At 36.0% G+C, this 12,489-nt stretch overlaps 1 protein-coding gene across 2 annotated transcripts in view; it reads right to left on the reverse strand.

Annotated features, from left to right (window-relative positions):
• GLT1D1 (glycosyltransferase 1 domain containing 1) overlaps positions 1 to 12,489 on the reverse strand; it is a 58,468-nt gene that overhangs the window by 39,007 nt on the left and 6,972 nt on the right. For both annotated transcript variants that reach the window (XM_076352840.1, XM_076352839.1), the window contains exons 2-4: positions 11,311 to 11,459; positions 7,655 to 7,760; positions 2,275 to 2,326 (exon numbers count right to left, since the gene is read on the reverse strand). In XM_076352840.1, coding sequence (XP_076208955.1) covers positions 2,275 to 2,326; positions 7,655 to 7,760; positions 11,311 to 11,459 — 307 coding nt within the window. The remainder of the gene's footprint in view (positions 1 to 2,274; positions 2,327 to 7,654; positions 7,761 to 11,310; positions 11,460 to 12,489) is intronic.

Here is a 12,489-nt window from a genome sequence, read left to right on the forward strand (position 1 = left end):
GTAATTCTTATGCACTAGTTTTACACTACTGAAATAAAACACTGACCATAAGCACAAGATCTTTTACAGTATTTCAAACACACCTGGAATACAGATTATTACAAATGCTGTATTATGTACTTCATAATTAAAGATAATTTATCCAATGTAATAGAAAAGAATTTGTTGGAAGATACAGCCCTTGAGCACAGTGCAATTGCTTACATGTTCGTAATTTAAATTCTTAATTGACTGTCTAACTCATAAAGCACACATTAGAGGAATAAAGCAGTTCACATTACTGTGAGTTAATATGTAAAAAGTGTTAATATCTGTGACCTAGGTATGGAAAGATGTATTCATACTCTTCACTGTTTGAAAGTGAATGTGTGGCATTTGGTCGCACCCTTTATATGAAGATACAGCTAGAAAAAGAACTCAAAACTCCAGCATTTAAGACACAGGTCAGCAGGTGGTATTTCAGTTTAGGACTTGACAGACTTGCCTCCAATTCACTGTCTGCCACAGACCTTCTCCAAAACACTGAGTGAGTCTCAGAGGCCCAGAGCATAAAGGTGTTTAGGTAAAATCAATCGAAGTTAAGTACTTAAAAACATTTGAGGTGCTGATTTCAAAAGGATTTCAAAGTTCGAGTTTGTTTCTCCTCCTTATACACTGTTACTTTTGTCTTTTTCTTGCATAAGATCTATGGCAGAAGCTGTGCCCTTTCATGTTTACCCATCAGGAATTCATTGTGGTAACTATTAAAACCAAGTTATATTTGTAATGTAAATACCAGATCCTATGTCTGCTCATGTATCTTTTAATGCAAATAGATAAAAAAATCAATTCACGCTGAAACAAAGTATTGAATATCAAATTGTTCTGTTGTGCAAGTTCCATTCTAAGCAATTTTTTTTAGGCAAGGGTGTATTAATGATTATATTATGATGCAAATTAGAACTGAAGAGATACCAAGCAGTTAGTTTCTACTTCTTGCATTTATTGTTCAGCTTCAGCTGATGTTTTACGAGATGAGGTGAGTAGAGCTAACAGCTCGCTGCAGCTGGAAGAGGGTGGTCCTGCCTTCCTCTTTTTATCCCAGTGTGTTGCCCCTTACTGTCAGCCAAACAGTTACCACTTACCCTTCACTGGATCTGGTGCTCATTGCACCTCTCTGTGATCCAGTACAAGTCTTTAGCCAACAAGTTAGTTGGAAAGCTAACCTTGCACAGAAAATCAGCTGGGCTAACAAGCTGGATCAGCAAGCCCTGCTGCCTGTTGTGGAGTTTTTCACAGGTCACCAGTGCAGCCTGACACTATCCAAAAGCACTTCTTGTACTCAAATGACTGGCAGCTCTTTATGGTCTTCCTCCGCTCTTCAGAAATCAGGGTTGAGCACTGTCTACTTCAAGGATTTGTCTCAATTTTCTCCACTGGCAGTCTGCCATCAACTCAACCACGTAAGGGTGAAAATGTTGACCCAGTCTATTTTCAACCAGGAGCATCAGATACTAAAAATAATTGCACTGAATCTCTGAAGTAGACTTGCAATAGAGCAGATGCAATGGTACCTACTAAATGAAGAGAAAAAGAACGAACTATTATTACTCCCAGTTTTTTGCTGGCTAAATGATCTCCTTCAAATACATCGCCAAATGTATTTAACCACTATACTGTTGGATGAAAATAATTTTATTCAGTATTTTTCCATGTATCATTCAGCACAGTGTGTTTTGTTTTGTTTTCAGAAGGAGAGATGAGTTTTAAGAAAGTTAAGTGCTATTTTTGTGCTACATATCCCTCAAGGCCTGGTCAACAGGGCTGTATATCACATATTGCTGGGCTTAGCATAGCTTCAAGTTTACCTCTGCAGTTCACCTTAAGAAGTTAATTCTATTTCCAGTGTTGACAAAACAAGTATTTTCAAATTATGTATTTTTAAGTAAAGCTGTTTAGTGGAATTTTGGCAACATAAAGAAGTTTATTAAATTATGCAAAAAGAAACAATATATGCATATGGCATCAAGAGAGACTCGATAACAACAGCAATGACTATTTTTAAATGTTACAGAGAAGCACTTCCTAAACTGCTGTATACTCTTTTCAAATACTAAACAGCTTTTAAATGCCAGATCTATTTGACCTGTCGAAGTACATAAATATGAAATGCTTTCTCTGAAAGAAATAGAGAATATGAAGATTATTGCAATTCTCTAGCATTATTTAGAAAACATTTTAGGAGAATGCATAGTTGCTAATACTATAAGCATCACCATCATCATGCAAACATACCCACTCTGCTGCTGCCAGTTCCTTCATTTTCACCGTGAAAGCCACTGCAAACCTAGTTAAACGGACAAAAATAGTTGGGATCATCTGCTTAAAGTGTTTAAACATAAAAACAGAAAAGTACTTCAGAAAAAATCTTTATAAGAACGAAGAGCAGAGGCTTATAAAAATCATTACAGATGGAAAGACAGAAAGCAGGCTTTCTATTTGTTTTACCAGAAAATACTGGTTAAACAAATGGTATCTCATCAGGCTTTACAACTTAGAGCTCTTGGGGAGTTAAAGTGAGGATTTCTTAAATTAAGAGAAAACCCAAATAATGGGACCATCCCCCAGTTTATCTAGATTAAGATATCCAGCTGCAGTAGTGAGTTAGCATTTCCTGTTTCTACATCATTGCAATTTGCAACAGCCCTCTTCACGACCAGAAAGCTAGGTAAGAAGGATCTTCAATCCAGTTACTTTCATGCTAATGTTGTTTGACAATACCCAGTCCCACTATTTGCAACTCATTACAACTGAGTTTAATTCAAATGAGCAGATGGATTTTTTTAAACCTTTCCCCAATGTTCTCTCCTTATTTCTAGGTAGTCAAAGCTGTCAATGACTAACAAAAATCTGAGAGACCAAAATGTTATTCTTCAGGAAAAATAACAGAATTAAATAAACTAAAGAAGAAGAAAGATGAGCCAGTGACTGGGCTTCAACTCTGGAATCTCACAGACTTGGGACACACAGCTCTGTAGCTCTGAATGTTAAGCATCTGCAGTGGAGATGAAATTTGCAGACACCTGATATTCCTTTATAATAGGGAAGAATTGGGTGCCCAGAAATGAGATTTACCACAGTCATCGTTTCAGGCAAAGAGACCGTTACACTAGCCAGACATAATACTGATAGAAGGGCATTTTGACTGTTCTCTGGTTAAGACTTTTCTGTGTTATGAGAAGGGCATTTAAATGAATGAACTGTAGAATAGTATATGAACACCATCTACTCCTCCTCTGTAATGCATATAAATCATAACGCCAGAGTAAGAACAAGCAATCAAAAGTGTACTTGAATAACTTAATGGCTAGGGTTTTCATCTGGGAGGGAGAAGAGAATTCTATTCCCAAGCTTACTTCCACTTTTTCCCTTACGGCTTTTTATAATGGCTCATCCGGACTTCTACTTGTGTGCCTTTGAGAAATGTATGTAGTACGCTATCATTCCACATAACAGAAGGGTTATGTCAGAGACCATTTAAAAGCAGCATTGATATGAACAGTTTTCATTTTGGGGTGTCTCATTACAGAGAGACTTCAGCCACAGAAGTCTGATTCCTTAACACACTAGATAAACAAGTTATTCTTACTGGGAGCTTGGTGTAATACCAAGAAGTCATATGAGATATTTTTATGGAGTCAGAGTTAATAAAGAATCCCTGTTCAGAAGAGATCTTAAGAACATGCTGGGCTTTAATGTAGCTTTTAAGTTGTGATGAAATATAAACACATGCTTTAATTGTTCTTAAATGGAACTTTAGTGGAACTTAACTGGAACCACAAATGGGACCATTTCTGAAGACTATCAGTCCTGTGGAATAAAAATATTTGAACGCCTCCTTCATATAAGACATAATGTGGCTGCTCAGCAAGATTCCTTTTTTTTTAACTGCTTTTAAAGATACTGAACATAAAACAGAGGTTATCACATATTACACTTATGATTCGGTGTTTCTCTTCCATAGCATTAATGTAGTGTTTCTGTCCTGAGCCAACCCTATGACATCTCAATGGTTAGAGTTGAAGCACATTGCTAAGTCACACCCAGAACAGTGCTTTTCCATTGGAGATGTTATGTTATAATTTGAGGACATGAAATTACAATCATTCATGAGAAGTCACATAAATGCTGAATTATAACTCCTACTTTTGTTTGTTGAAACAAACCTTATCCCCATACATTTGTTTTGTAGTATCTGCTTTATGGTACCACAATGAATTTCACATACACAACTTGACAGCTTTAAGGTTTTTAAAGCCTTTGCAAATGCTTGTTTTGTCAAGTTGCACATGCTCCCTTTCCAGTTTTTGCAATTATACTTTCAATACATCACATTAACAAGCAGAAAAAACTGTTGCTCCAAGGTCTACAAAACACTGTTCAATAGAAAAAATACCCTAGAGGAGTATAACCACCATTTAGAGGAATTTGATTAAAAATGAAACACTCATTATAAAGCTAGACAGTGTTCAATACTTTGTTTTATGGAATGTGGTGGTATATGGTACTGGACAAGTAATCTACAATTCCTGATACTTTCTGCTTAGAACCCTGCAATCAATAAAGGAAAAAAAAAAAATCAATGTTTCTTTTAATAACTATGCAATGAATAATACTAGTGATAATACTGGAGAAGAGATCCATTCAGAATAACTTTTAGAAAACTGAATTACTTTTCCTGTAGCAGAGAAAATATTATGAACTGCATAAGGATGCAGTAACATACTTTGAAGCGTCATAGGAAATCCAAGCTACTAAACTATACTTCAAGTTCCTAACTTAATTATCATTAAAAAAAACATTCAGTAAAGCAGTTTTTGCATAAGCTATATTAGCTATATTTGTGACAGATCATATTTTAAACACAGAACTGCATCAAATGGACACACTCAGAGATTCTGTTTTTATATACTTTTCATTTTGCACAGTGCTGAAATTTAACTGACACATTAGATACCTTTTTTCTCTTCCTTCAGACCTGTTTAAAAAATAACTTCTGATTATTTGATAAGAAATGTATACAAGTATATAAATTTTGTCTCGAATGGGGCCTTAAGTTGCTTTTCAACTACAAGTCACACTAAGATGTAAGAACATGCCCTAATGATTTTTCAATGAACGTGATTAAGTGCTGTCTTTAAAATCTGTTTACCTACCACATTTTATAGGGCACTCTAGACAGAACAGCGTATCTATGCCAGCGTTAAGTTAGCCAATAATAGCTAGAACATACAGTGGTATTAGCAAAGATAAAACTACAAGATATAAGCCTGCTCCTGATTCTGTATGCATTTCCTCATTGCTAACATGAACCAAAATCCATGCTGCCGTATCTGAACCACTGTAGTTATCTGTCTTAGCTAGAACGCTGTGATGAATGAACAGAGATAGTATCCTGAGCAAGCTCTGTTCAGCAAGGTATTTAAGCTCTCCTAGAGTAAGTATGCAAGCAGTACCACTGGATCTGATAAGACGTTCCAGATGCTTAAATTTTATCTCACCTTGTACACTCAGGGACCCCTTCGCTTATGCAGAGCTCAATTCTGGAGTGATGACTCTTCAGAGTACTCAAGTCACCAGAAGCTCAGTCCCAGTATAGTTCCATGAGGCTGAGTGACCTGCTGTAGCAACTTACTGCCACCAAAAAGACATCCTTCTCGTACCGTTCCACAAGCTGACTTTACTTATTAAAGGGGTAGAAAACTAACCCAGGAAAAAAGCGCCAATTTTATGCCATTTAGTGAGTTAAACCTGCTCAGAAAGCAGTCCAATCCTGGCACAAGGAAGGGTCGATCAGACAGCCACAAGCATGAGAAAGGAAAAGTAGAGGAAAAGAGGTAGCAGCAGAGCCGTCCCTGCCATCAGTGAGCTATTACACTGGTTACACCTGAAGTGACAACCTTAGCCTCTATCTTGATAAGGCTTAAGCTATCTATTAAATTAATTTCATCCACTGGAAGCTTTACATACATAAAATCCAATAAGAAAAGGGCTTAATGGCCCACCATGGACATGATCAAACACTGTTGAAGTCAACAGATCTTTGGATCAAGCAGAAGGAAACTTCTTTTCTGGGGATGTTGAAACAATGAGAAATGCTGCAAAAACCTTTTTGGTTTTTAGTCATTTTCTCTGATTTCTGATCAGTTCTTGAACTACATTTGATGACTACACTGACATGTCACTGGGACTTTTCCAGACTTTAAAAAACCCTGAAAATATTCCCTTGTCAATTCACCTAAAAAACTGAGAGAATTTGCTTAAAGACTTTTCCATCTCTGCTTCTTTGTTCATGTATCTAGAGAAAGGATCACATTAGCAGGAAAAAAGAACTAAAGCTCTTTATACTTGAGTCACCTGCCTTTCAATCAAGCACTTGGTCCACAAACTAAATGCGAGGCCTCCGAGAACAGGTTTGATTCTGTGATGCAACAGAACAAATGCCAGTTATTTTCAGTTGTCGTTTCACTTAAGTCAAACTGCTGGGCACCTTGGTCTGTATGTACAGGTAGCACTTAATGCATAAAATGTTAGTTCCAATACAGAACATTTTATATATTTGAATATATGTAACATAAACCAGAATTTACTAAGAAACAGAGGTTTTAAAAAAAACAACTTGGAGCAACATTTAGCACTTCTGGCACAGGGCCTTGGCAAATGGCCAACCTTGTTTAGGCTAATACTATTACTACAGTAAGATTTAATGAGAATATTCATACCTCCACCGCTAACAAAGATTTGCTATTTAAATAATCATACCTCCACCACTAACTCACCATTAACCACCTCCACTACTAAAGATTCACTATTTAAATACCAAATATCAGTCATTTCATGGCCAGGATAGTTCTGTACAAATGAGAACTGTATGGATATTGTTGGAGATACTTAGATGTGCATTTCTTTACCTAAATCTCTGCAAATATAAACAGTCTAAAATAATTTTGATAAGAAATCAGAACTTGATTGCATAAAATTGTATCCATTACAAACATGTCAAATAAACCAGTCAAGTTGCTACAGTCCACAATTACACTAACCATCAAAGGCTGTCTTTATAATGTCTACCCATAAAGTAGATTATTCTACAGAGCAATATGCTGCCAAATCCCAGGTTAAGTATTATTGCTATTATTCTTCTCATTTCTTTTACCTGCCTTAGAATTTTATAACCTCATCACATGCATAATTCTATTATTCTAGGAAACAGTTATGATTCAGTAGACAAAGGACAGGATTAGTTAGCAAGAGCACAGATTTCATTAGCTTTTAATGGGATTTGAGTCTTTTTAAAATTCATAGCCCAAGAGACCAAGTTTCAGCACTACCTCTGCCAACTCTTACATGGACAAATATGATGAAATGATTGTAACAGAGGAAATATAAAATAAAATATAGTCTGTAGGCAGTCTATTCATGAAGAAACTGTTCTACCTCCATCACTGAATCATAAAATAATATGTAGCGATCACAGGGATTTCAAGCAGTCTATGCTTTGTCCGCTGGCCTACACATCTCCCAGTGATTCCAAGCATTTATGGAACAGTTCCTAAAAGATCTGCCATTACAAAAATGCGATTTCCTGTCATAAGCCTTCCACACATGCTTTTACCTGGCTTCTCCTAGCACTGCTCCCATTACCCGATGTTTCTCTTCACATTTGGTATCTTCATTTACATCTGTCCCACCAAAGATGATTCCAAAAGGAATTCTGCTACCTGCAAAGCAATGACTACAATGAGAAATTAACCAACATGTCAAGGTAGTGACTAGAAGGGGATGTTAAGAGTGAAAAAGTATATTGATAATACTGTATCACATATGTAAGCAAAAGCCTTTGAAAAAGAAACCTGGAGAAACCTGAATTTTTACAGTTTTGGCACTGAAAAAACCCATACAATAACTATGTACTTTCACAGCATGTCAGTCTGTTGTGTAGCTATGAGATTTTCTTTGCCTTTTCCATGCTTAGTAAACACAATCAATTAGTTTCTACACTTGGCAGCCCACCAAATGGCATGCATATATATATATAATGTTCAATGTTATTCACATTTTAGTAAGATGCAGTATTGCAAAGTTTGGTCCCAGGTACCTAGCCTCAGCCACTCATTCACTGCCCCCTCAAGCATTCCAATACAGTGGTTTGGGCGACCATCCTGCAAAGTTGGTTACTGATTTTTTATTTTTTTTTTTTAAATATTGACTTCCGAAGACAATTTTACTGCTACAGAAAATGTAGATGGAGCCACACCATTGGAAATGGTCACCAATTAAATAAGGCAGTATATGTGAACCTGCAACAAAAATATTTTTTTGCCTAATTCCATCCCAAAAGATGGATCTGTGTTTATAGTTGGTTGTTCCAAGACCACCTGTGGTCACCCAAGTTACAAAAGTTGTTTTAGAATGCCTTACAGTGCTCAGAACAGTAAGAGCAGAGGAAGGCATGCTGGCTGTGGGACAGTCTGTGCACAAGACCTTATCAACATTCAAATTTTAGAGTATCAACAAAAGCATATCTATCCTAGTGGTGTCTGCACTCTGGTAAAAACCTAGTTTTGATACACAGCATCAGTATAAATTCATATTTGCATAAGGGTATATTTGCCACCAAAACAGGGTAGAGTAGCACTTCTATGCTAACAGTGGCTGGATTTACATGGACGGACAAGGCCAGAGACTACTTAGATGAAAATATCAGTGTAAGATTTCTTTCTAATCTGGAGTCAGGTTATTTTTAGTAACTTACAAGTTACCAGTAATGTTCTCCCCTTTAACTAATCAAGATGTCAGGCAATAATGTTTACTGTTGATTGTTTCAGCACTGAAACCAGTGGTCAGTTTTACACCACATTAAGCTAACAAATAACAACCTCATGGTGGCTAATTACTACATGCAGAACACAATTTTAAATTCCAAATGGGACTGCAGTTTTGCAAAAGAAACAGTCTCCAGTAAGACAGCCTGCAAAACCTGCCATTAAGGTGATCAGTTTTGTGGATTTTGCAGAGTTCTGTTAGCTGTAACAGATGAAGCCAAGGTTTCCTTCTGCCTGTGAACAAGAATAAGCAGTTAGGCTGTATTGCCACTACACACTGTGTACCAAGAAAGGCAGAAAATATGCTTTGATTTTTCCCTTTTGCTATCAGATGGAAGGGGAGAGGGATCAAGGATTCAGTAGACAACACTCCTCAGCAGTGGACCAACGAGCAGGGTGCTAGAGGTTACTGTGTTGATGGAGGTTCTTCCTTTTGAGAGATAACATAACTGACCTTGAACGTTCGTGGCTGTGAGAACTATCGGTGACACTTTCTACAGCTACCCACAGTGTCTTAGGGGGTGGGGGGGAAATTTTAGGTTAAATTCAGTGAACTCTCATAATTAAAATTCATGGTTAAAAACAAGCAAATAAGGAAATCTTAAAGAAAATGAGGAATGAAATAAGTTGATAAAGACAGAAAACATACTATATGTTTCACATTTATATTTGAAAGTTAAGTGAGTTGTAAGATGAGGATTTATTAGCATTGCTAATTTCCTCATTACTAAATGAAAGAACAAACAAAAAGAATGAAAGACTAATTGCCATTCTGGCTACTTAAAGACTCCTTCGCATTTTTAGATATTATACTCTAATGTTTGTAGGTGAAGAGAATTAATGTGCGCTATCAAAGCACCACAGCACTAATCTTCAAGAGACTGACTTTCTGCAATACAATATAAAATATATACTGCCTTTCTAATAAATAAAAAAGTAAATAATTATTATGCCATCTATTACATGTGTTGATCATACATCCCCAATCATGTAAACAAAGTTTCCAGGATGAGGCCCAAAAGATTGGTAGTATGGTAGTAATGGTAGTATGACTGTAATCGCTAAATTTCTTTAAGGTATTTCTTAATATAGGGTATGGAAAGATTAAATGTTACAAGAATCAGGAATGTCCTCTGAATCACTTTTTTCCTTCAAGAAGTCTACAATAACTTTTACACTTTGACTAGTATCATCTCAGCAATCATACTACTTACTGTCTTGCTTTTCACAGATTTCTGTTTTATTTTTCTTTCAGTTATTGCAGATGCTTTTTGGAACAGTGTGACTTATTTAAATTACTGAGCTTTTGTAAATCATTCAAGTATCAGGCTTTGTAGATCACTTGGGATTTTGAAAAGCTAATAGCAACAGCATTCGGGCAGTGCTATGCAAGTCAAAACTGCAATAAAGTTTTACAGTAAACATTTAAAATCCAACCTTATTTTTTGTTCCTTAGCAAAAAAAAGAGAAAGTTCTAAGACCTTCCATAAGCCTCCTCCAAAACAATTCCAGGTCTTGTCACAAAAACAATCATCTCTATATTCCAACAAGAGAAGTCTTAATACATATGTTAGTAGAGATCATCTTACAGAATTATTTTTTTATTGGTATTCTAGGATCCCTAGTGAAATCAGAGCTCCATTGTAACAAAAGAGACACAAGTATGCCAGACATAATTCAGGCTTTCTGAAAACCCACCAGCACAAATTGCAGGGGGACTCCTGAAGTCTGAAAACTAGCACAACACAACTTATACTGAGATCTGATGAAAGTATCAAATTATGTACCTTTGTCCAAGTGAATAGATTTGTACAATACAAATGTGATCTCAAAAAATGGATACACACTTGCAATTTCAGTAGGTGACAGTATCTGTAATTTTGAAAGCCAGTGCTTCTAGTGTATCATTAACGACAAGCTAAATTTTGGTTTACATGGCTAGATACAATAGAAAATGTTATTATTTGTCTGATAACATCCTGTCTCCTACAGTTTAGCTGGCGTGAACAACATCTCAAAGTTATTTCATGTCCATAAAACCCTGACTCATTTTTGAGCAGAAAAATCAAATCAGCCTCTCTGCTTTCTTCTATTTGACCTCAGCTATACTTAGTCAAGCTGTTGTCCTCTGAAAGAACACATTTGCTGAAGGTATTTTAATGTTAATGTAAGGCTCTTATCTTAATGTAGTTAAAGTAACTATGTTTCATAAAGTTAATTATGAAATGCACTATGTGCTTTAAAAGTATATTTATTTAGTTCTCTCCTCTCTGGATCAGCTCTCCCAGAGAAAGATTTTCAGCATTTCCGAATGTTTGTTGAAGTGGATAAACAGAATAACTACATTACCTATAGGTTTATACATTTATAGACAATTATAACTATTTGTATCCATTCGCTTCTCTTTTAAAGAGGTGTTTTTATGGCAAAATAGAAAGAGGATTACCTTGCAGAAGTCTGCCTCCTTTATAAAGATGAATGGCCAGGGCTGCATCAAACTTGTCTGCGGAGGCTAGATTTGCTATTTCAGTTGGACTTTCATACATGAAAGCATCTTTAAGAACACAGATATGACCTGCAGCATGCAGATGATTCCTTCATTATCGGAAGAAACAGAAAAAGAATAAAAAAAGATACTATTAATGTTGTAGCCATGCCAGTACATTAAATAAGCTTAATCAAAATGTTCTTCCTTAATAATTTTTGCTCCGACATTTACCTTTATGCTAATTTTCTTAAAGCAACCACGGGGCTATTTACAAGTTGGGTTTTTTTTTCCTGGAAAGTATTTGTTACCATCACCATTGTGAAGCCACAGTCACACTGCCAAGCAACATAATCTGCATCCATTTTAAGGCCCAAGCCTACAAATTACCAGCACCACCTCTGGAAATCAGCAGAAGTGAAGCATGATCAGGATCCTTCCTGATTGAGCTTCAGCTCAATACACTGAAAAGACTCCTTTTGAATTGAGTGTGTTAGACCTTGGTCTTAGGGATTCTCAGATCCTTGTTCTGGAGGAAGGACACCAAGTGAAGAAAACACAAATATGTCCAGCTAATCAATGCTATTAAAAATATATAGAAATACATGCAAAAAAATGAATACATAAATAAAACTGGAGAGTTGAAATTGTATTCCCTTTCTGTTTGATTGTGGGTTTAATTACTTCTTTAGTTACCCGTTTGTAAAACAGGCACAGGATAATTGATGTATAAGAAAAAAACTACACAAAAGCAATTACACAAATACTTTCACAGTCTTTTTTTAAAATCTCAATTGCTAAAAAGAAAAAAAACCCACAACAAAACTCACCTATTCTACTGTCAGCTTACCTATTCATCTTTATATGCAAGTGGTTCCTCAAATTAAAACATTGATTAAAAGGCTGCCAAAGTCAAGAAACTGATTGGTTACAGGGAACTTTACTTTAGGCGTTTCAGTGAGCTTTGTTTTAGTCTTTTCTTTTATACACTAGGCTCATAACTTCTCCCACCAAAACCAGAATCAATTATCAATGTTTCCAATGACATCAGCCAAAAAACATACAGGAGAAAATCCATGTTTTGATAGAAACTAGCGCACTGTATCTGCTGTCATGTTGTGTTTACATTTTCAATATTAC

This window comes from Aptenodytes patagonicus, chromosome 15 (assembly GCF_965638725.1).
Source record: "Aptenodytes patagonicus chromosome 15, bAptPat1.pri.cur, whole genome shotgun sequence".
NCBI classification, from domain to species: domain Eukaryota; kingdom Metazoa; phylum Chordata; class Aves; order Sphenisciformes; family Spheniscidae; genus Aptenodytes; species Aptenodytes patagonicus.